This window comes from Erpetoichthys calabaricus, chromosome 6 (assembly GCF_900747795.2).
Source record: "Erpetoichthys calabaricus chromosome 6, fErpCal1.3, whole genome shotgun sequence".
NCBI lineage: Eukaryota > Metazoa > Chordata > Cladistia > Polypteriformes > Polypteridae > Erpetoichthys > Erpetoichthys calabaricus.
The window spans coordinates 43,380,679-43,407,018 of NC_041399.2; the positions used below are offsets into that span (position 1 = coordinate 43,380,679).

Below are 26,340 nucleotides of genomic sequence, written 5' to 3' on the forward strand. Positions count from 1 at the left end.
CAACAAATCAAATCCATCACACATTGTAATATTTCAAGTATACACCTGGAAGGCTTTCATCGTGAAGAATGTCAGTGGAGAGGCATGCTGATCAGGTGTTAGGTATTCCTTTTCCCGATCTGGATGATGTAATGGAAGGATGGAGGAAGACTCCCTCTCAGGTCTGAGTGCTCGCCCCATATACCAGGTGGCAGCATCTGTATGTTGGAACTCTCATGCCCTGCAGGTCTTCTTGGGAGTTGTAGTCCCAATGGGCAGCTCTGCTGGGTTTCTAGGAGGTCGTGAGGAGATGTCAAGAAAGGACATCCCTATTTTATGGAAGTTCCACCTGACCCAGAATTGATTCCTGTGTGCAGTGTTGTAGCACCAGAAGTACTCCTGGGTCCAGCATAAAAAAGCAGATCCATCTAACCTAGGAAGTTGGAGTCAGGACAGAAGGAGGACAATGCTCAACCCATGGAGGAGTGGAAGTGGAGTAACAATTTTAGAAAGAGTTGGATCATGGAAGAAATGTAAAAGCCTGTTTAAAGGCTCCATGCAACGAATGCCAGGATATAACTGTATAATTACTACATAAAATCTTATGAAAGTTATTACTTGTTTCAAAATAAATGAAATGTACTGACAAGAAATATGCTGATAACAATATATGTAACATAATATTCTCAAACCTACTTGATCCGATTCTTTTTTCGTGGCAGCATCATTTACAAGATAAATACTAGTTTGGGTGCCAGTGATTTGCAAGGCCCAATTATGTGCACCCCCACACTGACGCTCAATTAAGAATTAACATTTAACTTTGGGTCATGGGGGAGAGAAAAAAAACAAAAAAAAAAAAAAACAAAACAGAATAACTGGAATAAAACACATTATGCTACCATGACGTCTCAAATAATAATATTAGAATTAAAATTCATCTATTCAAATTCTAAACACAATACTGTACATAATGAAATGACAAACTGGAATCTTATCTTATGGGCAAAGAATAATGCCACTGTCGCTATATTTACATGACAACTTATTCTTTGTCAACTTTAACCAGACCAGTCCAACTCACAATGTAAAAGTGGGAAGCTGACGTTTTCAAACGTTTTCAATATGCCCATATTGAATTTTCAGTCAAAAACAAACCAACTACTGTCAGTGTTATTTGATGTGTGTATGGATCTCTGTAATAGCTGAAAGAGTTGAAAAAGTGTTTTAAGAAATAGTGTTTGCTCTGTGGATGGTGATGTTGCATGCGCCTCGTTAAAAGACTAAAATCACCATTTAAGATACAAAGCAGTGTACATAATAAAAAATATACATTGAGTCATATGAGCTGAGTTACGCTAATACAGTACTCAGTTCATTTGTAAATTCAAAACAATTCCATTATAATTTATAGAAGCGAATAGTCAGTGGTCACAGTGATGCCGAAAACACAAATCTGATGAAAATCTACATTTTGGTCAAAGATGATTGTACCTTCCTAAGCCATTACTGACAGATGGTCAAATAAAAGCAACTTTTTTTTAATTTACTTTCCACAACTTTGTCAACTTCACTACTTCTTATGTTAGCAGTGAATAAAGTACAGGTCAAGTTATAACATGGCATGAATTATCCAGGGATATAGAAGACACAGTAACTGCAAGTTATGAACTGTAATATTATTACAAAAACAAGTCTTGCCCTGCTATTTAATGTACTAGTATCAAAAAACACTGATATTTTGAAGTTTATAAAAGAAAAAAAATAATCAGGAAGACTGATTTTTATTTTTATGACCAGAACAAAAATTATCCTTCAGCAATTTTTATTTAAAGAAAGCTTTACCCGACTTTCAATTAAATGCAGCAGTTAGTAAATACAGAAAAATCAGAAATAAGCCTCCTCTCTTAATTAGAACTCCAGTCACTTTATTTTTGTTTAATACTCTTCACGGAGTACAAGTTCAGTGCAATTTAACATACCCACAGCTATAATGCAAAATACACAATGAATATACCAAAAAATACAAATTAAATTTACATAGTAAAATACAACAGTTTCAAAATGCTCAACATAAGAAAATCATGATAATATAAATACATTCCTATTTTATTTGAGATATGGCCAATTGACAATGGAACAAAGCAAAACCAATGTCTAATCAGAAGCATTCCTGGAGAAAATAAACCACTGGGGTCCCACAGTCAGTTATAATTAGTTGCATGATATATCACTGTTGACAATGTTGTCCCACCCATAAACGATTTTTATCTTGGACCAGGATAAGTTACTGAATTAGTTTCCTTCAGAAGAGTTGCGGGTTAGAAAAAAAAAAAACATAAGAAGATGACACTTGTGCAATAGAAATCAGTCATAAGTCACATTTCATTTATAAAAATGAGCCATTTTGTATGGTTTTAAATATTGTAAATAATGATTTTATAATACATACCCAGTGTCTCCCAATCCGTGCAGAAATATTACCTGTAGCAAACAAAAAAGCTATTTTAGTTGATGTTTAAATGTATTGAGTTGTGTTAATAGATAATTTTAAATCTCACAATACAGTTACAAAAATAAAACACAACTATTCATGAGATTTTAGAGAGGAGCCGCTGTACTAACTAGATTACTACATGGTTTATTAAAAATATAAAAACTGAAAAGGTTCAATAAAATAGAAATCAAATCAAATGAACAGGAAAATATGTGGCACGGACAAGGGAGCTACAAATGTGTTCATTCAGTTTTTAAAAACCACCAATTCTAAAAAATGGTTGTAAGGCAACGTAATTTCCATGGCAGGAACCATCACTGGATAACCAGTTCAATGTAAGGCAATCTGGCTGTGTGTTTTTAAAATGAAACTGGCATCTCTACAGAAAACCCCATACACCCCAAAAGAATGTGCATATACCACAAGGACTTCTACTAGTCCAGAATTCAATCCCAAATGCTGGACCTGTGACTCTCCAGTAATAAACATTGTGTCCATCATGCATCCCTCATTAGGAAGTACTGTTAACCAACTTAAGTAACAAATATTAACTAATTATACTGTAAAAATAAATTATACTGTACTTAAAATAACAAAATTAAAAAAGGCACATAGCAAAAGGCAGAGTTTTCACCTTTAGCTAGGTTAATATATGGTATATTTATGTAATTACTATCATGGTGAAAATGGAGGACTTTTCAAAATTGTAAAAGAAGGAAAACAAATACTGTAAAAAGTAAGTGAGAGATCAAGTAGGACTGCAGTCTGTATTTGCATATTAGGATAGATAAAACCTCACGAAAAGACAGTTACAGTTCAGCACTACAAAGAGTATTACAAACATTGGCTTTGGTGTTATAGTAATAAACCTGACAACACTATATTGGTATCTTACTTGCACAGATACTTATTAATGACAGAACAGTTTTTACATGGCATCAGTCAACCAATCAAAAGGTTTATTTATTGAGTTAAAGCTAGGAACAATATGAAACAAAGACTGACTGGTTGAACAAATGTTCTGTTACACAAATATCTAGGAGGACTATACTTTAGCAATTCTGTTTCAGTAATCTTCGATATTCATTGTAAATTCTATGTATTTTACAATCTCTAAATGCAGAATGGCTGTAAGTGTTTGCACAAGTAACCTTGTTGATTACATTATACTTTTCTGAAGGCATTATCATGCAAAGCACATCACGTTTTATTTCATCTAAACCAGGTAGAATGAACATCTCCAGCCCCATATACTTAAATCAGCCCACTAAAAAGAAGCTAAAAGCTCAAATGTTAACAATGCATCTAGGCTCTGTTCTGCTAAACTTGGTGTGTGCCGTGATGTCAGTGAACCAAGCATAGTAGTCCTGACTTCTTTTTCAGCTATCAATTCATTCCAGCTTCTTGTGCTGATTCACAGTCCAGTTTTATCAAACAGTCCCTTCTCCCTTCCCTGTGTCACCTTAAACGTCTCCTCCAATTTGGCCACTCTTGATACATCCCGGGAGAATGTGTGCAGGAACCCACTTAACTGGATAAGGTGAAGTAAATATATCTTAGCTTTGTTCTGGGAACTTCAGAGGCAGGTTTGCTTTGCAAGAAATATTCCTATGAGTGCTCAGAAATTTTACAGCTTGCCTAGTGGGTAACTTCAACCATGCATTTGATTCTTCAATTATTAATGAATCTTTTAGGATTAATACGAAAAAAAAAATTCACAACCTAGTTTCCCATTCAGAGTGACTTTCATATTCCAACAATTACTGACAACAATTCTCCAGTAATCCTAACAAAAATTAAAATCAGTACATCATACTAATAAATTAAACAATGTGCCATGTGAATAATGAGTTAAGATTTTTACAAATAACTTAGCTGTATCTGTTAAGAATAAAACATAAAAAGATCTTTATCAAGTAACGAGGGTGAAGACAACTCAAAATATGTTAGGCAGTTCAAAAATAAATTGTTTTACTGTTACTCAAGATCAGTCATGCAGATGTATATATCAAGAAGACAATATGAGGTTTGAACTTTATCCCCATTTATGTTTAAGCCATGTTTCTAAGAGTAAAACATCTGTCACTATTTGCTTTATATAATTTTTTCTTGCCTTTCATTTACAATTCTTAGTAAACAAAGTGCCGTACTCTAAAAGGAAGCATAATCATTGACAGATTACCTACATTACATTAGTGCACTGGTATTTCCATCTATTCATCTATTTTTGCAATCCACTTATTTTCTTTTTCTTCTTTATTATTTAACCTAAATGACTGGTAAAGAATTGAACTCTGCCTTACTAAAAGATACCCTACAACTGTATACGTCTTTTGTTAGCACACAGGGTAACAACGTTAAGTGAACAAGCACAAAATTAAACATTACCTGTGTGGTTTAAAAGTTCAGTTGCCTTAGCTATTGTGACACATTGTACTCAAATATATAGAATTTCTATTTGTATGTTCCCTGAGAAGACAGACTACTTTGGAACCCAAAATTTGACCCTGTAAGGTTCCATTGGGTTTTTGTTTTTCATGTGTGCTACAGTACACACCAGTGCCACCTGTTGGCTCAGATCAAGTGAAACATTTGAATAGACTGATTAGAAGAAGAGTCAGACATGGCAGTGTTCATGGGTACAATCCAGTAAGACTTTAAAACACTTCAGGAATCAAATAGGACCCAAAAAGAACAAATTCTCAACTCACAAGTGCAGAGACATTGATAGGGAAGCAGTGTGGATGGTGGATGAGACAGCTAGCAATAACAACATAGTCATCATTTAAAAAACACATAAACCTTTGCTTTGTTTCCTTAACCTATTCTACAAATATACCTGGGCAACACCTGGTATTTTGGCTAGTACTAAATAAAAGTGAGAAAATGAAAGAAGCCAAGTGTTCAACTACACCACATTTATGACATTATTAAGCAGAATGCTGTAATTACATTCACCGTGTACCAATAAAACAAGCCATTTTCTGGCTAAGTAACCAACAACTCTGGGATTTTTGCACATTTAGTTTCCATTCACTACACTTACCTTACTTAATTTACGTCTCGTCTCCCTAGTCTTTTTTTTTTAATAGAGAGAGATGTTTTACTTAAGTACGTAGAAATAAGGTATAATCCTTTACCCCTTGTAAGATAACATGTAATATCAGCTATATCTGTAATAACAGAATGTTAATTTATCAGTTAAGAGCATAGACTCTGATAGAAGCACAAACTTAGATTTGTTTACAAATACAACATTGACATAAATATTCCATCACTTAAATCCTGTAAGTATAGAATAGGAACTTGAAGAAATGTAAGAAGATATCTGATAAGAACTAGCAACTTTCCTTTTAGCAATATTTATTTTCCTCTTCATTTTTGTTTGTTTTGCTCTGAAATGTACTAAAACCGTTTAAACTAGGTGTCACACTTACTTCTATAATAATTCTTTGAAGTCAGCTAAAGCTGCAGAATTTTGGAAACCTTGGACAAACACAGATACACTTTTAGCTTAAGACAGCTTAGGGAATTTTCTCAGGTGCAAATATAATTCCCATTTTTTGCTCATTGGGCTGTACACATTTATAAATATAACATAAAACAAAAAGTACATTAAATAAAAACAAAAGCAACTTTAAAAATAAACAGCTAAGTATATAATACATCAATCCATTTCCAAGCCCATCGCAGTGTGAACACTTACACACTAAATCACATCTAGCAACGCCAATTCATGCGTACATACACACATTATATATATATATATATATATATATATATTATATATATATATAATATATACACATACATACTAGTGCTACATTAACGTTTATTTATTCTGTAAAGATTCTAATAAGTGGTAATGTAAGTGCATGCTGTCCTCATTAAATTTTAATGTAATACTTTATGATGTCTGACCTTGGGTCTGTCATTGGTGTTGCTAACGTTTTCTTAGCACATCTAAGTCCCGTTTCAAATGGTTAGCACGGTTATGACTTCCAAATAGTGTGAGCAACACTTTACCCTCCAAGTCCTTTTAACTTTTGTCGGTGACCATGCTAAACTGATTGGAATTCAGATTGATTTAAAAATTATATCGGTTAATTTGAATTCTAATGATGGGATGCGTCTGTCTCAACAAAATGTCACTCATACAAAAATGAACTTAGGTGTCTAATAAATATCCGAAAACAACGTAAACCACCTCGCAAATGATCCGTCCGAAGCACTCGTTCGTTCTAAACGACCCATTCACATATTCTGCACGAAGCTTGCACTGCAGGACTTACCGCGGCTGTGGCTTTCCTTGCTGCAGGGACAATGGCTGGGAGCGGCGCAGACATGTTGTTACCGCACATGCACCGAACTGATCGCTGACATTCAAAAAGAAAACAAAGATGAATCGATACGCGCCCTTGATGGGTGCAGACTACAGATTGCAAATTCAATTATTGTTTTTAGAGCACAAAAAAAGCATCGGAGAGCGAACATACAAGTACATAATTAAACAGACACGTCAGTAAATAAAGCAATAAAAATGTGAGACAAAAACAGTCTACTAGTGCAGGTTCACCCCCGCGTATCTTAAAAGTTTAAAGGGAGGTTAACAGGCGGAGATGACCGAGATCCACTTGTCACACTAACATAACACCAATGGAGGAAGTCCCGCCCCCTTTTGGGATAACTTGAATCCGATAGGGTCCCTTTGTAAAGTGTGCTTTCTTTGGTTTTCGTAGCATCTGTAGTACTAGGGTGTTGTACCATGTTAGCCATTATGAATGTAGAGAAAAGCCAAGCAAAATGACACCTTTTACTGGCTAACTAAAAAGATTACAATATGCAAGCTTTCGAGGCAACTCAGGCAAGATGTAATCATTTTATAAACGTGGTGGAGTGGATTACGTCACAACGATGCATACCTTAGTTCTAAGTTATTATCATGTATCTTGCAGGACTTTGAAGCAATTTTTGTCCAACGAACTTGTTAGGAAAAGTACGAAACATGAAACCCCATAACTTACTTTAATATCACAGCTGAAGGAACACGATCACTGTCTTTAGTTTAACTATTTGAAATCGCCATTCAAATAACGTTTTTCACAAAACAAGTTCAATTTCAAAATATCTAAAGTGGTTTAAATACGCTAATAGTAATGCCTCCACCTCCACGTGTGCAGGCATTTCCCGACGCATCCGTATTTATTGCTCAGTCCCATATAGACACATGATGAAGAGCCTAGTCCTGCATTACATTGCTTCGTTTGTTTTGTGTTCCAAACCACTTAGTGCTGCGTTGATCCACATTTACCGTAATAGATCGGCATAGCGAGGAAACAATGAGACGTAAGGAAATCATTGTCCGCATCTGCGCAATGTCATCGGGAGCTTTCTGCCGTAAAGCAATTTGCTGACTTATACCACGTGTGAGAGGGCGCCGATTCGCTGCCCTTGAGAAGAGTTCGCAATGTCCATTTCCAAAAGCGGAGCTAAGTCTTTAGATCTGCTAAAAAAGCTACCAAGGATATCTCTTGTTAATCTCGGACCGAACCCCGGAGCCAAGAAAAACGTGAGTGCCAAAAAACAAGAAACAGTGAAACGCAACAATAAATCCTGTAGCATTGTTAAATGCTGGCATTAGAACGAGGCTTCTAATTCAGTTTAGAGGTAGAGGGCTGTGTGGCTGTCATTGAAGCACTACTGCAGTGGCAAGTTAAGCAAAACTATTTGGGCATTAATTGCAACGATGTAGACAGAAATGTATTTGCATTTTATTTGGTTTAATCGTAAGGTAGCATGGATGTTTGCGCCTAGCCAGATACGCGTGAATCTACATGGATGCAGGTTCATATCCCCCGTGGGTGACTATACACCAAAAGGCTTGACAGCTTGTTTAGTGTATGTTTTGTACAGCTGCAGAAATGTGTTTTATGTTGTATGGAGGGATTGGGAGTTATCTCAGATAATTGGTTGTAAATGAACGTCGCTAGCTTAATTTTGTTATATATGCAGATGTGAACGTTTAAGTTCTGTTTTATGTTTGTGCTCCTTCATTTTATACGTGCAAATACCTTGAAATCTCTTGGGAAATAGTAGAAGAGTTGCATTACGTGGACAATGTCATTTTTAAATTATTTGTGGTTTGATCTCTGGGTTTCAGATTCCCAATCGAAACAACGTCTCTTTGAGTGCTGTGCACTTCATGATCTGGAGTGTTTCTTAAACATCTGGATTTAACACGTCAAAAGATGGAGCTATAATATGATAACCCAAACTATAATAATGTGCTGAAATATCAAAACAGCACAACCGTAATGCATTATCATATACAAACCGAGCATGACACTTAAAAAGATGGATAACAGCAGCCTACAGTGTTGGCCACACTAGCAAGGAAAAACTGTACTGGAATGACTGTTGGATAGAGAATGTGCACAATAACAGGACATTTTACCAATCAACACTTTTGATGGTGAAGGCATCAAGCAGGCAATCAGATATCTTTAGCCAAAGTACCAGTCCAGAGGCACCACTGTGGTTGCTGGTTTATATCCCAACTACAGTAGTTTCACAAATAAATGATTAATTCATAATTCTAAATTATCTAATTTTTTTTTTTTAGACTTTTTGCTTCTCTTATTTTGCTTTCAGAAATATGTGCTAGATTATGGACATGTGAACAAAATACAGAAATTTTTATTGTTTACCAAATCTTTTAATTGTTAACCTAAAATAACTAAAACGGTGCCAAAGTAACACATTCTTTTTAATTAATCTTTTTTTTTGGCGTTTACTCCCTTAATTGTACCCAGATACTGACAATTAGTTATGAACAGTGCAAGTGATACTAATGTTCAAACAGAGCCCCTACTTCAATGTTAGATCTATTTTTTATGTTAATTAGTAATAAAAGGCTTAACTAAGTGGTCCTCAAGTTCAGTCCTGTGGACCACCCTAACTGCATATGTTTATCTCAACCACCTTCTGCTTTTAACTGGTCTCCTGCCTTTATTAAAAAAAACATTTCCCAGTCTCTTGACTTTTTTTGTGTGTGTGTCAATCCAGAAATTATGAAAGAGGTTTGCTAAATTTTAGTTGATCGCAGCAAGCATTTGTATGTATGACATTAGTTATTGTTGTTTTTCTGGCTTTTTAAGATTTTGGCTTTTTTTATACTATGTTAATTTAAGCTTTTTCGTATTTAGTTTTAATTTACAAGTGAATTTTACACTGAAGTAGCTGCTTCTCATTAGTATGTATCATGTGCACCAGTGTCTGTACTGTTCATCACTGATCGTCAGCATTTGGATACGATTCATAGAGTGAACTCCAAAGGAGAAGGTGAATTAATAAGAGTAAAAAGAAAACTTTTAAAAATGGCAAAAAATGCAAATTTTGTTTACATTTGAATATATTAGCACATATTTCTGAATGCAAGGTCACCTTCTTCTTTCGGCTGCACCTGTTAGCTGTTGCCACAGCGGATCATCTGTTTCAATAACTTCCAATCCTCTGCACACCTATACCACCTGCATTTCCTCTCTCACTACATTCATAAACCTCCTCTTAGGCCTTTCTCTTTTCCTTTTGCCTAGCAGCTCCATCCCTAGCATCCTTCTTCTAATATACCCAGCATCTCTCCTTTTTACATGTCCAAACCAGCACAATCTCTCCTCTCTGGCTTTGTTTCCAAACCGTGTAACCTAAGATGACCCTCTAATGTACTTGTACTCGTTCCTATTCCTGTCCATCCTCGTCTTGCCCAATGTAAATCTTAACATCTTTAACTCTGCCACCTCCAGCTCTGTCTCTTGTCTTTTTGTCATTGCCAGAGTCTCAAACCCATATAACATAGCTGGTCTCACCAGTCTGTCACAAATCACTTCCGACACTCTTCTCCACCCCACCTGCACTCTCTTTCACAATTCCTGTTGCTCTCTACTGTTGATCCCAAATATTTAAACACATCCATGTTTGTCAGCTCTATTCCCTGCCTCCTCACTGTTCCCCTGACTTCCTTCTCATTCACACACCTGTATTTTGTCTTGGTCCTGCTGACCTTCATTCCTGTCCTCTCTAGAGCATATCTCCACTTCTCCAGGATCTCCTCAACCTTCTTCGTACTTTCATCACAGATTACAATGTTATCCGCAAACATCATAGTCCATGGGGACTCCTTTCTAATCTCATCTGTCAACCTGTTCATCACCATTGCAAATAAGAAAGGGTTCATATGCTATCCCTGATGTAGTCACATCTCCACTTTATACGCATCTGTGACTCCTATAACAAGCCTCACCACTGTCATACTTCCCTTGTACGTATTATGTACCTCTATTAAATACTTCTATGCCACTCCTGACTTCCTCGTATAATACTACAACTCCTCTCTAGGCACCTTGTCAAATGCTTTCTCTAAGTCCAGAAAGACACAATGCAACTCCTTTTGGCCTTCTCTATACTTCTCCATCAACATCTTCAGAACAAACATTGCATCTGTAGTGCTCTTCTGGCATGTCACCACACTTCTGCTCCCTAATCATCATCTCCCTTCTTAACCTATCTTCCACTACTCTTTCCCATAACTTCTTGCTGTGGCTGATCACTTTTATCCCTCTGTAGTTACTACAGTTCTGCATGTCACCCTTATTCTTTAAAACCAAGCCATGGGGGATGCACAAACCAGTGTGTTTCTTCTTGCTGGTCCCAAGCCTGAATAAATGTTGGGGGGTTACGTCAGGTGGGGCATCTGATGTAAAATTCTATCAGATCAATATGCGGATAACATTTGTTTCTGAATGCAAAGTAAAAGAAGAAAAAGACCAATTAAATAATTTAGAAGTTACCATTTAATTTGTGAAACTGGTTGGAATATAATCCCACAGAAAATCTCAAGAGCTTGTTTTGTGTTTGTGATATACAAACATAAAAATGTTGCATATGGAGTGGTTGGGGTGGGAGTGGTTAGAAATAGCTGGCTATAGATTAACATAGGTAGATTCATTTTGTATATATGTAGGTTTGAACTTTTAATTCTAATTTTAAGTTTATACTCCTTCATTTTGTACTTTAAATATTGTGCACTGTCTAGGAAATGAGAAAAGAGTTTCTTAAGGTGAGCTTTCACCATTTGTAGTTCGATTCCTGGGTTCCAGACTGCATAGTGAAAAGTTTTCTGTTTCAGTGCTATAACAGGGTGCGTATAGAAACTTGTTCATGTTGCTGTTAAATATAAAAATGTTTTGTTGAAAACTAACAAAATGACAGGGAAATTTACATATAAAAATAGATGTCTTTAATTTAGAAAAGGTGCATTGTGACCTAGATGATCTCTGTTGAGCATCCAGTTTTAACACTTAAATAGGTCTAAGTGTCATAAGCATTAAAATGATAACCCAAACCATGTAATACTGCCCTGAAATACCAAAGCAGCACAGCAGTAATGCAATACCCACAGGGATCCTCTCCTACGGTCCTAGAGGGCCACAGTGCCTTCCAACAATTTCTTCATTACAAGCCCTGTATTTGTTGCTAAAGCTATATATTTTAATGCTTACTTTTATTCAACTCTTTTGTTACAAATCAGAATCCTTACTTGCCTATTTTAGTTTTATGCAGCTATATTTAGGTTTCAGTTTTCCTCTTTTCTTAACCAGCTATAGTTAAAACCGAAATGCAAATAACAAACAATAAACCTGAGGCTGTCCAGCTAACTTGGTTCCATTTAAAATGATTAATGTGCTTCATGAAGTATCTATTAAAATGTTTAGAAATAAATGAGAAAGAAAAGCAGAGGATTATGAAGTCTACGTTTGTTATATTTGACACACAAAATATGAATAATGTTCCCAGAAACGGAAACTCTACAATGTAATTAAACTTTGGCTTGGATGAATGAAAATGCTAGCAAGCAATACAGTTAAATACCAGCTTTCATTATCAGCAAGGACTGTCTTCTATATAGGAAGCTGGATGGAATGAAAACCTTCAGCCCTCCAGGATCGTGAGTGAAGATCCCACTGCTTTACCACATATAAAACAAGCATGCTGAATAGCCTCCTTAGCATGATGTTTACCCCCGAAACAACAAGTCAAAAAGTTAGATTTTTATCAGTAAGAATAAATATTGCGCGTTACAGAAACTTGTAAAGACTACAATGTCATCATAAACACAGTAGGAAAAGTATGTCTAGTGTCCATTGCTGAATTGATGCAGATTTAGTACACGTCCTATGTGTGCTATATTTTCAGATACCAATGCACAGCCTGATGTTTTAATTGAGATGGTAGAAGCATGTTTCTTTGTATACTTTTTTTTTTTTTTTCTGTTGCTTATGCACTAGAGGGCACATTCATTGTGTTATTGTAGGAAACCACAGTGTAAGAGTTGGTGACTTCCACATTCCCCCTGAAACAAATATTTACAGTTGCTGCATTATGTTTAGTGCTTAGGGGGCTAATGTCTTTCTTGTCTTTCTACTTGATTGCAATTATTTTGAAAGAAATTACACCATGATGATCCTTCATGGGACTGAATTCACAAGGCATATCACGATGGTTCAAGTCATAGAGTGCTATTTGCATCAGTTTCACTATCCCTTGTCAACATCTGGTGACCGCTTCACTTTGCTTTATTCACCTGATGGTTCAGTCCCAGTTTGTTCTAAAACTGGATTTACGGCTTCTCGTTTACTTGCCATTGTGTTTTGTATGAAGGCTTCACCCCAGTCATATGAATACTGATAAGTTACCATAGAGTTGTTGAATTTCTAGAAATAAATCATGATTTGTTCATATTCTGCTGTCATCTTTTAGATTAAATAACATCATAATACCGTGCTAACCAATATTCAGACTTAATGCTCTACATCTCATCAAAATATGTTAACCAATATACTACTCCTGATTAATCATATTTACATAGAATTTCAAGCCCAAGAAATGCTTGGAGTTAATGCCAAGGAGGTTAAAAGGTTAGACTGCAGCAACCTACCATGTGGACAGCACTAGCAAGGAAAACATGTAATGACTTTTGGACAGAGAATGTGTACAATGATGACATATATACATCACCCCTATTAACAGTACATTTGATGGTGAAGGCTTTCAACAATAAATCAAATATTTTGAGCCAAAGTGCCAAATTTTGTCTAGGGGCATTGTTATCGGCCATATGGAATACTATATAAGTACCCGGCGCTGCCTGTGTATAAATTAATAGGATAAAAACTGTCTTTTGTGATCTTTGGTGAGATTCTGCAGCTACGAAACTTTGTTTTTGTTGATGATGATATCCTCACCACGGCATACTCATGCTGCCTGATGGAAAGTATAGTCGCTGCATTGGCACTGTATTCTGAGCTGCCATTTTTGTGTGATTAACAAATAATCAAACAGACATTCAAAAGGCTTAGTTTTATTTTGATTATAGTACTGTAAAGTTTAAATAACTAAAACCTCACCTGATAACTGCCAATAAGTGATTATTAACCCCAATTTATCACAACAACATTACACTTCATAAATGAAATTGATCGTAAAACACTCAAAACTTTCCAGTTAGTCATACTGCTGAAAAATCCTCTCTAAGAAGCTAACATCTGCCTTGTAGTCATGGGGAATTGCAAGGAAGGTGGTTGTGTGAGTTGCCATGATACATTGTGGCTGCTAATATAACCACATTCATAATCTGGACTTCTACTGCTTGCACACTGCAGGTCAGAGTCAGTGACTGGTTTTACTACAGCAAGAGGCTACCAGAATATGCCCAGAACATCTGTATATGGTATAGAGAAAGTATAGGGATTGTGAAAGAATATGACCTCAAGAATTAAATGAATCTTGATATTTTAGACCTTTCTGAGTCATACCATTTTTGAAATTATGTCTGTCTGTGTTTAAACATGATATTTTGAAAATGCTTTGACCTAGGTCAATGAGATTTTGTACACCTTCTAGCAACTGTAAGTTGTACTTTAACTGAATACTTTTGTGAATTTTCAAGTGAACTATGGTTATAATTATAGATAGATAGATTATTCAAATTGTGTATAGATATTTATAATGATAAAAAGCAAACGGGTATGAAATTTGAGAAAAAATACTCAACCAGAAGTAGTATTTTATTTAAAAACCATCTGAATTTTTTGTATCTTGAAAATATAAATGTCTACATGATACTAAAAATTGTATTCAATATAACACATTCTTTCAATAGCTGTTACTAATTTTATTTTAATTTATACCTCATCAGTTTAACAATAACGTGTACACATTGAATATGCCATTTAAATGTAAAGATGTACAGTAATGGGAACAAGAAGCTGCTCTCCATGTGTGAAGAAGAATCGGGTAACTTGAAATCATACAACAATTCTGCCATGTTAACAGGTGTGCAGTGTAAATGTAGCTTTTATTGTTGGTTCTTAAGTCCAAAGGCTAAGTCTAATTTAAGGGTTCGCACTTAAAAGGACCACTGGCCTGTTCTTAAATTTGGTTGCAAAATCCACACATTTTAGTATAAACAGGCATGTTTATTTATCAGGAGAAGAGACGTGGAAGAGGCCAACATGGAGGAAACAGAAGTGGCCGAGGTCACAAAGGAGAAAGACAAAGAGGAAATCGTCCAAGACTGGGTTTTGAAGGAGGACAAACTCCATTTTATCTTGTTATCCCAAAGTATGGATATAATGAAGGACACAGGTAATACATTAGTTTTTTAACAACTAAACTGAGCATTAGTTTCTTAGTTTGTGAAAGGATAGTTAAAAACTCGATTTTTCTTTTTTAATTCCATATCATTTATGCCATTTATCATATTGCCAGGGTCATGGCAAATTATATCTTCTGCCTGTTGTGGATAACGTATGCTTAATCTCATCTCATTTCTCCTTCCTTTTCTGCTTATAAGAGTTGGGTAGAAGTAGTAGTTGTGGTAGGAACAGGCGGAGTGGGCCAAACTGTACTTTCCTAGCTCAGTAAAAGTATCCAATACCTTTTGATGCATTACCATTTTAGTTAAAATATGTAATCCCTCCATTGTTCATTGGGTCTCCCCCCAGTGAGTTTGCCTGATGTCAAGTTGTTTGATTATTATTATTTTTTAATGCCACGGTTTTCAAACTTTTTTGAACAAGTACCACTCCGTGAGGACCAGTAAATTGAAGTACCACTGTCAATGAATCGTTAATTTACGCCTGTGTTGTTTTGAAGAAAAAGTCACTATAATCACTATAATGACTATAATTATGACGTTAAAGTGATATTAAACTAATTAAAGAATCGTTTTAAAAAAAGTGCGAGGTGTATAAACCGGTAAAACGACTGAAAAGTCATATGCACGGCTATTTGACGGCAGATTCTCGCTCACGAGAAGAATTTTAATAACTTTGTTCACATGCAAAATACATTATCACTTGTAAGGTTACTCACTCTTACTGCCATGCTTGGTGCGAAACGTGTGCTTTTTTTGCCATCAGGTCCTGGATCCGTGGAGAAAGTGTGCTTACCGAGACCACCAGATCGTATTCCAAATACAAACAATTTCTTGGTTTCGTCTTTATGCTTGTCATGGAAGAAAAGGCCTTTTTGCATAGATACGTTGAGCCGAAGGGTAGCAGAGCTGTAATCGCCTTAGCACAGAGTTCATCATGCTCTTTCCTCACTTGACTCCAGAATTCTGTCACTGATTTTTCTTTGAACATTTCTTGGAAATGCTGATTATCTGTCATATCTATCAATATCTCTTGCTGCTGGATGGAAAGATCGGCACTCATAATGTTTTCCATATTAAATGGCGATGTAATCCAGCGCTTTCCAACGTCGCTTCCTGACGTCAAGAATGGAAAATATGATACAAATTCCGAATGGAGCTTCCTCAGATGGTTGGTAATAACTTTCTGTATTTCCCTTGTATCGACGGCAGTGTTCATTGCTAGAAATTCCGAGAGAATCGGAAACATTTCCGAGTTTCCATTTGCGACCCGATTCATCCAGAAATAGTTTCTTATGAAAAGCTGAAAGTTTCTCTACCATTGTAAAAATGTTTTGTCCGTATCCCTGGAGAGACACGTTCAGTTCGTTTAATTTTTTAAACACGTCTGCAAGGTAACCAAGGCGGCAAACCCATGACACATCTTCAAACTTCTCTGCAAGGGATGACGAATCTTTCAGGAAGAGATGCACCTCATCATGGAGCTCAAAAATCCTCATCAGAACTTTTCCTCTTGAAAGCCATCAAACTTCTGTATGGAAAAGCAACATCTTATGGTCAGAACCTATTTCTTGGCACAATTGACGGAACAACCGTGCATTCAAAGGGCGGCTCTTGATGTAATTAATAATTTTTACAGCATCATTCAAGGTCTCGTGCAAAATCTCACTCATTCTCTTCGATGCCAGCGCATGTCTATGCAGGATGCAATGAGAAGAAACTATCGAATTATTTTGTTGCCTTGCTCTCGCAATGAAACCAGCTGTTCTTCCTGTCATTGCTGCTGCTCCATCTGAACAAATTGCAACGCACCAAAACCAAAGAATATCATGTTCGCGGAAGAAATCATCGATTTGTTTGAAAATTTCCTCACCAGATGTTCTCTCAGGTAAAGGTCGACAAAGCAAAAAATGTTCGATAATATCTTCAGAATCTGGAACACGAACAAAAACGACCAACTGGGCTTCGCCTGAAATATCTGTGCTTTCATCCAACTGCATCGAAAACTCCTTAGCTGCAATTATCTTCTCAACCACCTGTTGTATCAAATCCTCCGATATATCTTTAATTCTTCTTTGCACGGTGTTATCAGAACATAGGATACTTTTCAAAATGCTGGCCATTTTGTCGTCGAACATGATTGATACGATTTCTATTGCCGAAGGAATCACAAGTTTCTCAACGACAGTATGGGGTTTATTTTGTTTTGCCGCTAGCAATGACAGAACATATGATGCCTGCAAACACTTGTCAGGCACACTTGTTGTTTTTCTGAACACTGTCTGCCGCTTCAAAAAGTCTTATTTACTCCTGACAAAAAACGACAACGGCTTTCTGTTGTGATCTTTGTGCTTAGTTGTAAAATGTCGCTGAAGTAAGGATGGCTTCATACACTGGTTCAACAGTACCTCATTGCAGATAACGCACACAGGCTGCTGATGAGTGTCGCTTTCAATGTAATAAAACCCCCACTGCAAATAGTCTTCGCTGTACTTGCGATTTGGTTGGGCTGTCTTTATTTTCTCTTTTGGTGGTTCTTTCGGTGTATCTCGTCGCTCAGCATTCGGCGGAAATGTTGTTTCGGTAGCACCGGAAACTTTGCTGTTCGAACTGCCTCTTTGTGATTCTTGCACAGATGTTGCCACTTTTCTGATAACGGATTTGTCCATCTTGAAAGAACTGCGCAGGACACAACACAGTAAAATGGGTAAACGGCGGGTAAATCACTTTGCACGCAGATCGGAAACGCACCACCTTCCTTGAGACAAACCATAAATTGAACTGAAGAAATGAGACTGCTGAGAAGCCAGTTGTCAATTCCCCCCAAATTCTTTCGTTTGTTCAAAGAAACGACACAAAAAGTTCATTTCGCAATCCACTTTGAGAAAGGGTAGACTTGAGATAAGACCTGCGAGGGTTTAAGCTTGGGCTCTTGAGGCATAATAATCCATTTGCTCCAATTTCTGGTGATTCACTGGCTGGACGAAAACTTGTTGTCTATTTCTGTGCTATTCCAATTTTGGACCAAAGATGTGAGTAGGTAACGAGTTTTCGGGAAATGGGTGCCCACGCTAATAAAAGCCGGCTTGGAGTCTTCCACGCATTTACAGTAGTATACTTCTACTGTATATGATTATATGCAACATATTGGCATTCTAGCAACATTGATTCATGAAAAATAAAGGACCACACGAGTACCACTTGGCATGACTTGAAGTACCACCAGTGGTACGCATACCACAGTTTGAAAACCGTGGGTTTAAGGCACTCAAAGTGTGCTCAATTGGCGATAGTTAGAATAATCTTGCCTTTATGTTTTAGTGCTATTTTGTTCTTTTTGAAACATGGCTCGATGACTGTGTTCTTATTTAATAAGTGGCCACATTCTTTGTCAAATGATTATAAACCGTTTGAATAAGTATTAAATGAATTTAACAGGTTTATCTTTTATTTTTCTTTCTTCACAGTCGTAGACCTCAATATCAGCCACTGAGCCTGAACAAGCTCCAGTATCTTATAGATTTGGGTAGAGTGGATCCTTCACAATCGATTGACCTCACTCAGCTAGTGAACAGTAGAGGTGTCACAATACAGCCACTAAAGAGGGACTATGGAGTGCAGCTTGTGGCTGAGGTACAGTAAGAAGTTAGGATTTTTATTTAAAAAATGTACTTTGCTTTTGATTTATCTTAAGAATTAAAAAGTGTTGTGTTAATCAAGTGACATTTGTACCTTGTTGCTACTTTAAGAATTCAGCGCCACAGGTTTGAATCCTTGGTTTTTATGGTGTTTGTATGTTCTTCCCATTTTTCGGGTTTTCCTCCTAACATTCCAATTTTAAATATGCCCAGCATGAGTGTCAGTGTCAACATGAGACAGCCCTATCATGGAATGGCAGCATATCCAGGATAAGTTCCTGCTTTGTATCCAGTACTGCCAGGATATGGTCTACCTCAGTGTTGCCCTGAATTACAATATGCCAAGTCAAATGAAGTACTCTTTATTGTCATTGCAGCTACATGCAAGTACATGGTGAGATGAAGTTGCATGCCTTCAGGCCCCCAGTGAAATGTGCAACAACACAAGACAGCATAAAGTGTACCATATTTTACAACACTGTACATAACAGGGTGTTGAACAATATTGTTATAGTTGTTAGGTTATTAAACAAAGTAATTACATTAACATAGTTCCAATAATTAGATTATAAGCAGAGTTAAGGATTAAAGGGAAGAAAAGTGTATAAAGTTCACAGTTCACCAGGAGATAGTGGAGGCATTAAGGAGCCTGACAGCCAGGGGGTAAAAGCTGTTGAGCAGTCTGGTTGAGTGGGCCTGGTACTGCAGTATCATTTACCGTATTGGAGGAGGACAAAAAACTTAGGTGAAGGATGACTGGAATTGGCCACAAATGATTATTGAATATATCTTGGATGGAAGGTAGAGACACATAATGATGCTATCAATTATCCACCCAACCTTGTGTAGCATCTTATAGTACATAATGCTGCAGTTCCTAAACCACACAATAATAAAGCTGGTTAGCACACTCTCTGTCACATCACTGTAAAGTATGGCAAGGATGGAGGAATGGAGGGTTGTTTTTCTCAGCCGTCTCAGAAAGTAATGACATTGTTAATCTTTTTTAGCAAGAGAAAAAAAAAGAGTGATAGCTCCCGGTGAAGTCCTATATAATATGCACTCTGAAAAATGTAATACTTTGAATAGTCTCAACATTGGAGCCATGTATGTAGAGTGGGCTGTAGGCAGAACAAGATTTCCTGAAGTCAATAATCAACTCTGTCTATTTTACTGCATATGTTTTGCGTACCACTTATAATATCTTCTCTGTATGCTGACTCGTCATTGTTGTGATAGGGCTCATCAGCAGTTTTATCATTAGCAAACTTTGATGATGTAATTGGAGCTAGACCCTTCAATGAAGTTGTGTGCCAGTAGAGGAAAGAGGACACAGTCCAGTGGTGCACCAGTGCGTAGGCATTCTCACTTCCAGTACAATCCGACTATATGAACCAACTTAGGCCGTCCAACAAATAAATCCAACATCCAGTTACGTAGTGGTGTATTCAGGCCTAGTCCACTGAGTTCCATAATTTAACTGGTCACATTCCTGTGTTGAATGCTGAGCTTAAACTAGTTAACAGGATTCTTATAGAAGTATTCTTTTTGTCCAAATGAGAGGGGTTAAAGTGGAGGTCAATAAAAATCATCTCATCAATAGATTAATTTTCGCATTGCATAAACTGGATCAGGTTGAAGATCCTTGGCAGGTTATCCTTGATGTATAACATGATGATTCTCTCAAATCACTTCATGACGGCAGAAGTGAGTGCAGTTGGATAATAGACATTTAGGCATGTTAGTGTTGGCTTTTAGTGCACAGGAACGATAGTTGTAGTCTTAAAGCACTTGGGCACAGCAACTTGGTTGAGCAATGTGTTAAAGGTACCTGTGAAGACATTGGCTGATTGACTGGCACACTCTAGGAGTATATAAACAGGTATATTGTGTGGAACAGCAGCCTTGCTTGGGTTGATTTTGTAGAAGTTTCTTTGAGGAATTTCTTTTCCAGGTTTGTAGTTTAGTTGTCATATCGAGTATAAACGTAGTTCAACATGTCCAGGAGAGAGGCATCAGCATCACATTTAAAAAGGAATTGACTTAGTCTGTGAATGCTTTAATGTATCGCCACAACCGTCATGTGTCTTTAGTGTCCCCAAAGTGGCCATGAATGTTTTGCTTATATATATATATACAGCGCATCACTTTTTCCACATTTTGTTATGTTACAGCCTTACTCCAAAATGGATTAAATTCATTTTTTTCCTCAGAATTCTACACACAACACCCCATAATGACAACGTGAAAAAAGTTTACTTGAGATTTTTACAAATTTATTAAAAATAAAAAAATTGAGAAAGCAAAAAAAGTTGAGAAAGCACATGAACATAAGTATTCACAGCCTTTGCCATGAAGCTCAAAATTGAGCTCAGGTGCATCCTGTTTCCCCTGATCATCCTTGAGATATTTCTGCAGCTTAATTGGAGTCCACCTGTGGTAAATTCAGGTGATTGGACATGATTTGGAAAGGCACACACCTGTCTATATAAGGTCCCACAGTTGACAGTTCATGTCAGAGCACAAACCAAGCACGAAGTCAAAGGATTTTGTCTGTAGACCTCAGACAGGATTGTCTCGAGGCACAAATCTGGGGAAGGTTACAGAAAAATTTCTGCTGCTTTGAAGGTCCCAATGAGCACAGTGGCCTCTGCCATCCGTAAATGGAAGAAGTTCGAAACCACCAGGACTCTTCCTAGAGCTGGCCGGTCATCTAAACAGAGCGATCGGGAGAGAAAAGCTTTAGACAGGGAGGTGACCAAGAACCCGATGGTCACTCAGTCAGAGCTCCAGATGTCCTCTGTGGAGAGAGGAGAACCTTCCAGAAGGACAACCATCTCTGCAGCAATCCACCAATCAGGCCTGTATGGTAGAGTAGCCAGACGGAAGCCACTCCTTAGTAAAAGGCACATGGCAGCCCGCCTGGAGTTTGCCAAAAGGCACCTGAAGGACTCTCAGACCATGAGAAAGAACATTCTCTGGTCTGATGAGACAAAGATTAAACTCTTTGGTTTGAATGCCAGGCGTCATGTTTGGAGGAAACCAGGCACCGCTCATCACCAGGCCAATACCATCCCTACAGTGAAGCATGGTGGTGGCAGCATCATGCTGCGGGGATGTTTTTCAGCGGCAGGAACTGGGAGACTAGTCAGGATAAAGGGAAAGATGACTGCAGCAATGTACAGAGACATCCTGGATGAAAACCTGCTCCAGAGCGCTCTGGACCTCAAACTGGGGTGATGGTTCATCTTTCTGCAGGACAACGACCCTAAGCACACAGCCAAGATATCAAAGGAGTGGCTTCAGGACAACTCTGTGAATGTCCTTGAGTGGCCCAGCCAGAGCCCAGACTTGAATCCAATTGAACATCTCTGGAGAGATCTTAAAATGGCTGTGCACCGACGCTTCCCATCCAACCTGATGGAGCTTGAGAGGTGCTGCAAAGAGGAATGGGCGAAACTGGCCAAGGATAGGTGTGCCAAGCTTGTGGCATCATATTCAAAAAGACTTGAGGCTGTAATTGCTGCCAAAGGTGCATCGACAAAGTATTGAGCAAAGGCTGTGAATACTTATGTACATGTGATTTCTCAGTTTTTTTATTTTTAATAAATTTGCAAAAACCTCAAGTAAACTTTTTTCACGTTGTCATTATGGGATGTTGTGTGTAGAATTCTGAGGAAAAAAATGAATTTAATCCATTTTGGAATAAGGCTATAACACAACAAAATTTGGAAAAAGTGATGCGCTGTGAATACTTTCCGGATGCACTGTAAATGTATTATGTTTAAAAATCAACACTGTTGTGCTTTTCTGAATGCAGAATAAGATAAGAGGATCAAAAAAATGAAATGAGAGATATTAGAAGTAAAATGACCCAACTGATATACATTTATCTGTTTTTATTACTTTTGTTTTTCTTTTTTTTTTTTTTTACAAAATAATGTTGCTGCTGTTAAGCTAGTTAAGTTAGTGATCCAATTATAACTGATCTGCTGTACTTTTTCCAGCTATTGTCGTGTCAATTTACTGTACACTGTCTTGTCTATTTGCACTGTATGTTGTATTTGCACTTAATGCTATACATTATCTTGTTGCACTGCATGTTGTGTATTTGCACCGGAGTCCTGAAGACACAAAATTTTAGCTTGGCCTGTACTCTGTATTTGCATAGGATGACAGTAAATAAACGTGAACTTGACTGTTAAATTTGTTAGAACAAAAACCTGCCTCTATATGGGGGCCCATAGGGAGTTAGTTTGAGAATTACAGCAGTTTGTACAAGTTTGTTGGGTAAAATTCCCGATTACTGCCACTGGGTGGCAGCATTTATACACATACTGTAATAGCAAATCTCAGTGGCAGTTTCTCATACTAATTTGTTATAAAATTACTTAAGATTACTGTTTGGTTAAATTTTGAGAACCAGAAATAAGCAAAATAAATGAAAGAAAATTAATGTGATTATATTACATGTCATTTTGTGTTCATTATTAAAAGTTGTCAGTGCACATGAATTGTAATTAACCAAACAATTACTGATAGTAGAATGTTGATATTAAAAATCAGCTGTTTGTTTGTTTCGTTTGTTGATGAATTTTTTTTCTTTTTAAGGGTGCCGAAAAGTTCTCGGCTAAAGTTAACATTGAGGTTCAGATGGCATCAGAATTGGCAATAGCTGCAATTGAGAAAAATGGAGGAGTTATAACAACAAGCTTCTATGATCCGAGAAGTTTATGTAAGTAGCTTTGGTGAAATTAGACAAATGAAAACAATATACATGTATTTTTATTTTCTACTGGTGACATCCATTAGCAGTTCATACATTTATACTATTTGATGATCAAGGGTTACTTTGTGTGTTTTAAAATTCCTTTTTAAAGGGTGGAACCTGGCAATGTGATTAGCAAAATGAAACTTCTGATTTTTATTTATTCCAACGATTTAAAGGCATTGCTTATTGTTTGCACACATAACAATGAAGAGCAGACAAGGTTCACAAATATTTCCCCTGACAAAGGGCACCCAATTCAGAAACTTCATAGTTTCATAAAAACATGTGAGCCATGACTACATTTCTTTTCACATGACTTTTCACATGAAGGGCAGCTTCCTTATGTGCAGTCTTTGGCTGTTATTCATCAGTGCTCTCATAATGTAGAGTATGTCTGCTAATACTATAAGACTTTATGCCAATAATGTCAAACATGCTTCAAAAATTATGGCATCTGCAGTGGGTCAAAGACAGGTCCAGATGCATCACAGAACTGTTTGTACTTAATGAGTGTTTTGGAGATTTGAATTCAGCAACAAAAAGTTTGTGGTGTCTGTAAAATTGGGGTTAAAGCCTTGTAGTCTTCAAGTGTGAAGCCTAACTGATGTACAATTATTCAAATTATTATTTTGCCTCAGGTATCCTGTGTAAACCTGTGCCTTTCTTCACAAGAGGACAGCCCATTCCAAAGCGCATGCTTCCAGGAGAGGATTTGTTACCGTATTATACAGATGCAAAAAACCGTGGCTATTTGGCTGACCTTGGAAAGATTCAAGAAGCTCGGATGGAGCTTGCAAGGACTTATGGCTACATTTTGCCTGACATCACCAAGGAGGAACTTTTTGAGATGCTCTCAATGCGTAAAGGTCCAAGACAAATATTTTTTGGCCTTTCTCCAGGGTGGGTGGTCAATATGGCTGAAAAGAAAATACTGAAGCCCACTGATGAACGCCTTATCAGTTATTACAATTCTTCATAAAGTCCTGTGACAAAGACTAATAAAGATACATGAAATAAACAAATTGTTTGGTGGTGGTTAAGGACTATACCAAGACATCTCAACATTTGTTGATGGTTGTTTTTATTAATCTGGTAAAAATACATGACTGGGTTTAATCAAATACATTTGATATATTATGTAAATGGCTTTGTATTGTTGTTAGTTTCTCATATTTTAGAGAGACTTTGGGGTAAATGTTTTTAAAGGTGTTGATTGTAGGATTGGTTTTGCCATTTTCCATATTTTCTAGAAGCCTATGTCTTGGTTAACTGCCACATTCTAAATAAAAAAATACAATAAATGTCACCTTCATCAATACTTGGGCTGGTTACTACACATTTGTGAGTAAAGTTTGACTCCATGCTTAAGTTTTCACTGTTAGTTTGTTGTCAGATTACTAGATTCATAAGTATTGTGTTGACAGTGTGTTTCAGAGTCATTGATAATTTTCTTGTAAATATTTGAATTTGGCAAAGTGTCATTTAGAATCAAGTGAGTTCCATGGTTTAGGGAATTTGGCATTCTTGGTCTGATTTATTTCCCGTTTGGTAAAGTGTGATAAAAGGGCCATGTCAATGACATTGTACTGCAGGTCACTGGACGCAGTCTTGCCGTAACACTAGTATGCCTTCTGATTAGTAACTTAGTTATAATGAATGCTAGAAGGCAATGGTTGGATGGTTTTTTTTACCTGTATGAATATTCAAGAGAAAGAAAACAATTGTATTTTATATAGGATTTTTACCAAGGAAACCATTCCAGAGGCTTTGTATTAAGTTTATAGCTAATGCCAGATTTTCACAATGTGATAAATTCATTGAGTTGAATTACTTAGGTTTGATATAAGTGTGCAGGCAGCAGTGAAGTTCAGTAAGTATTCAGTTTATCAGGGTGGACTATGTATTTAAAGAGCTTTGCCTTCATCTACAGTGCATAACCTGATTGTAAACTGTTATTTCGCATACAATATATATTTTCCAGTACCAGTATTTTTTTTATTTTTTTTTTTTACTATTTTACATTGATTGTTTTTCCTTTTTATCAGTCATTGACAAGTATTTCTTGGGTTCTTCCATGAGAATTGCTGAGAAATGTCTTTGGTACCAGAGATTTCTATATTAAGAGAATTGCACTCTTGGTGAAATACTGGCATGTTTTATCATGTCAAAACAATATTATCTTGAAGTTATAAAAAGTATTACCAGAGCGTGGCATTGGGAACCCCACAGCTGCTGGACACTGGTAAGCTGGACCTGCTCAACTCTGGGATTTTTGAATTTCCGCTTTCCAAAACGTTGCACACTCCTGATGTTTTCTGGAGAAGATACGGGCAGAACATGGAGGACACCTCAACTAACAGAATGCGAGTAAGCAAGCATCTTAAACAATGCTTCTGCATTCATGCTGTTGAATTCAAATGAATTGTTGAATTCAGTAGTGCCTGATGTGAGTTGTGCATTGAATGATTATTTACTACAATTTAAAGGAATACTCCACCCAAAAATGATCTCTTTATATCTAATACGCTATAGGATTTTAAATCACCTGTAGCTCGCAAACCGGTTGACCTATTGACCTGAGATTTACACATATACCACATGACGTCTATTATCTGCTTTTGGGGTGATGATTGACTTCCAAGGTTATTCCTCTTTGCGTTTTATTTTATTGTAGAATCAACTCTCGGCAGCACCCAGCAGGGCGGCCATGCGATACATGTGTACGGCCACCGTTCTCATCCCT

General features: G+C 36.9%; 2 protein-coding genes across 4 annotated transcripts in view; one reads left to right on the forward strand and one right to left on the reverse strand.

Annotated features, from left to right (window-relative positions):
- The window catches only part of lypla1 (lysophospholipase 1), a 26,931-nt gene extending 19,054 nt beyond the window's left edge, over nt 1–7,877 (reverse strand). Inside the window, exons 1-3 of one of the 3 annotated variants that reach the window (XM_028803532.2) lie at nt 7,788–7,877; nt 6,769–6,852; nt 2,432–2,463 (exon numbers count right to left, since the gene is read on the reverse strand). In XM_028803532.2, coding sequence (XP_028659365.1) covers nt 2,432–2,463; nt 6,769–6,852; nt 7,788–7,844 — 173 coding nt within the window. In that variant the 5' untranslated portion in view covers nt 7,845–7,877. Of the gene's footprint in view, nt 1–2,431; nt 2,464–6,768; nt 6,853–7,052; nt 7,155–7,500; nt 7,520–7,787 lie in introns of those variants that run through there. The other 2 variants (XM_028803534.2, XM_028803535.2) reach the window with 2 other exon arrangements.
- Nucleotides 7,872–24,903, forward strand: mrpl15 (mitochondrial ribosomal protein L15). The gene is made up of 5 exons (XM_028803531.2): nt 7,872–8,045; nt 15,021–15,178; nt 18,656–18,821; nt 23,438–23,561; nt 24,236–24,903. The coding sequence occupies exons 1-5, from the start codon at nt 7,944–7,946 to the stop codon at nt 24,574–24,576; spliced, it is 891 nt and encodes a 296-aa protein (XP_028659364.1). The 5' UTR covers nt 7,872–7,943; the 3' UTR covers nt 24,577–24,903.
- Nucleotides 24,904–26,340: the final 1,437 nt, after the last annotated feature.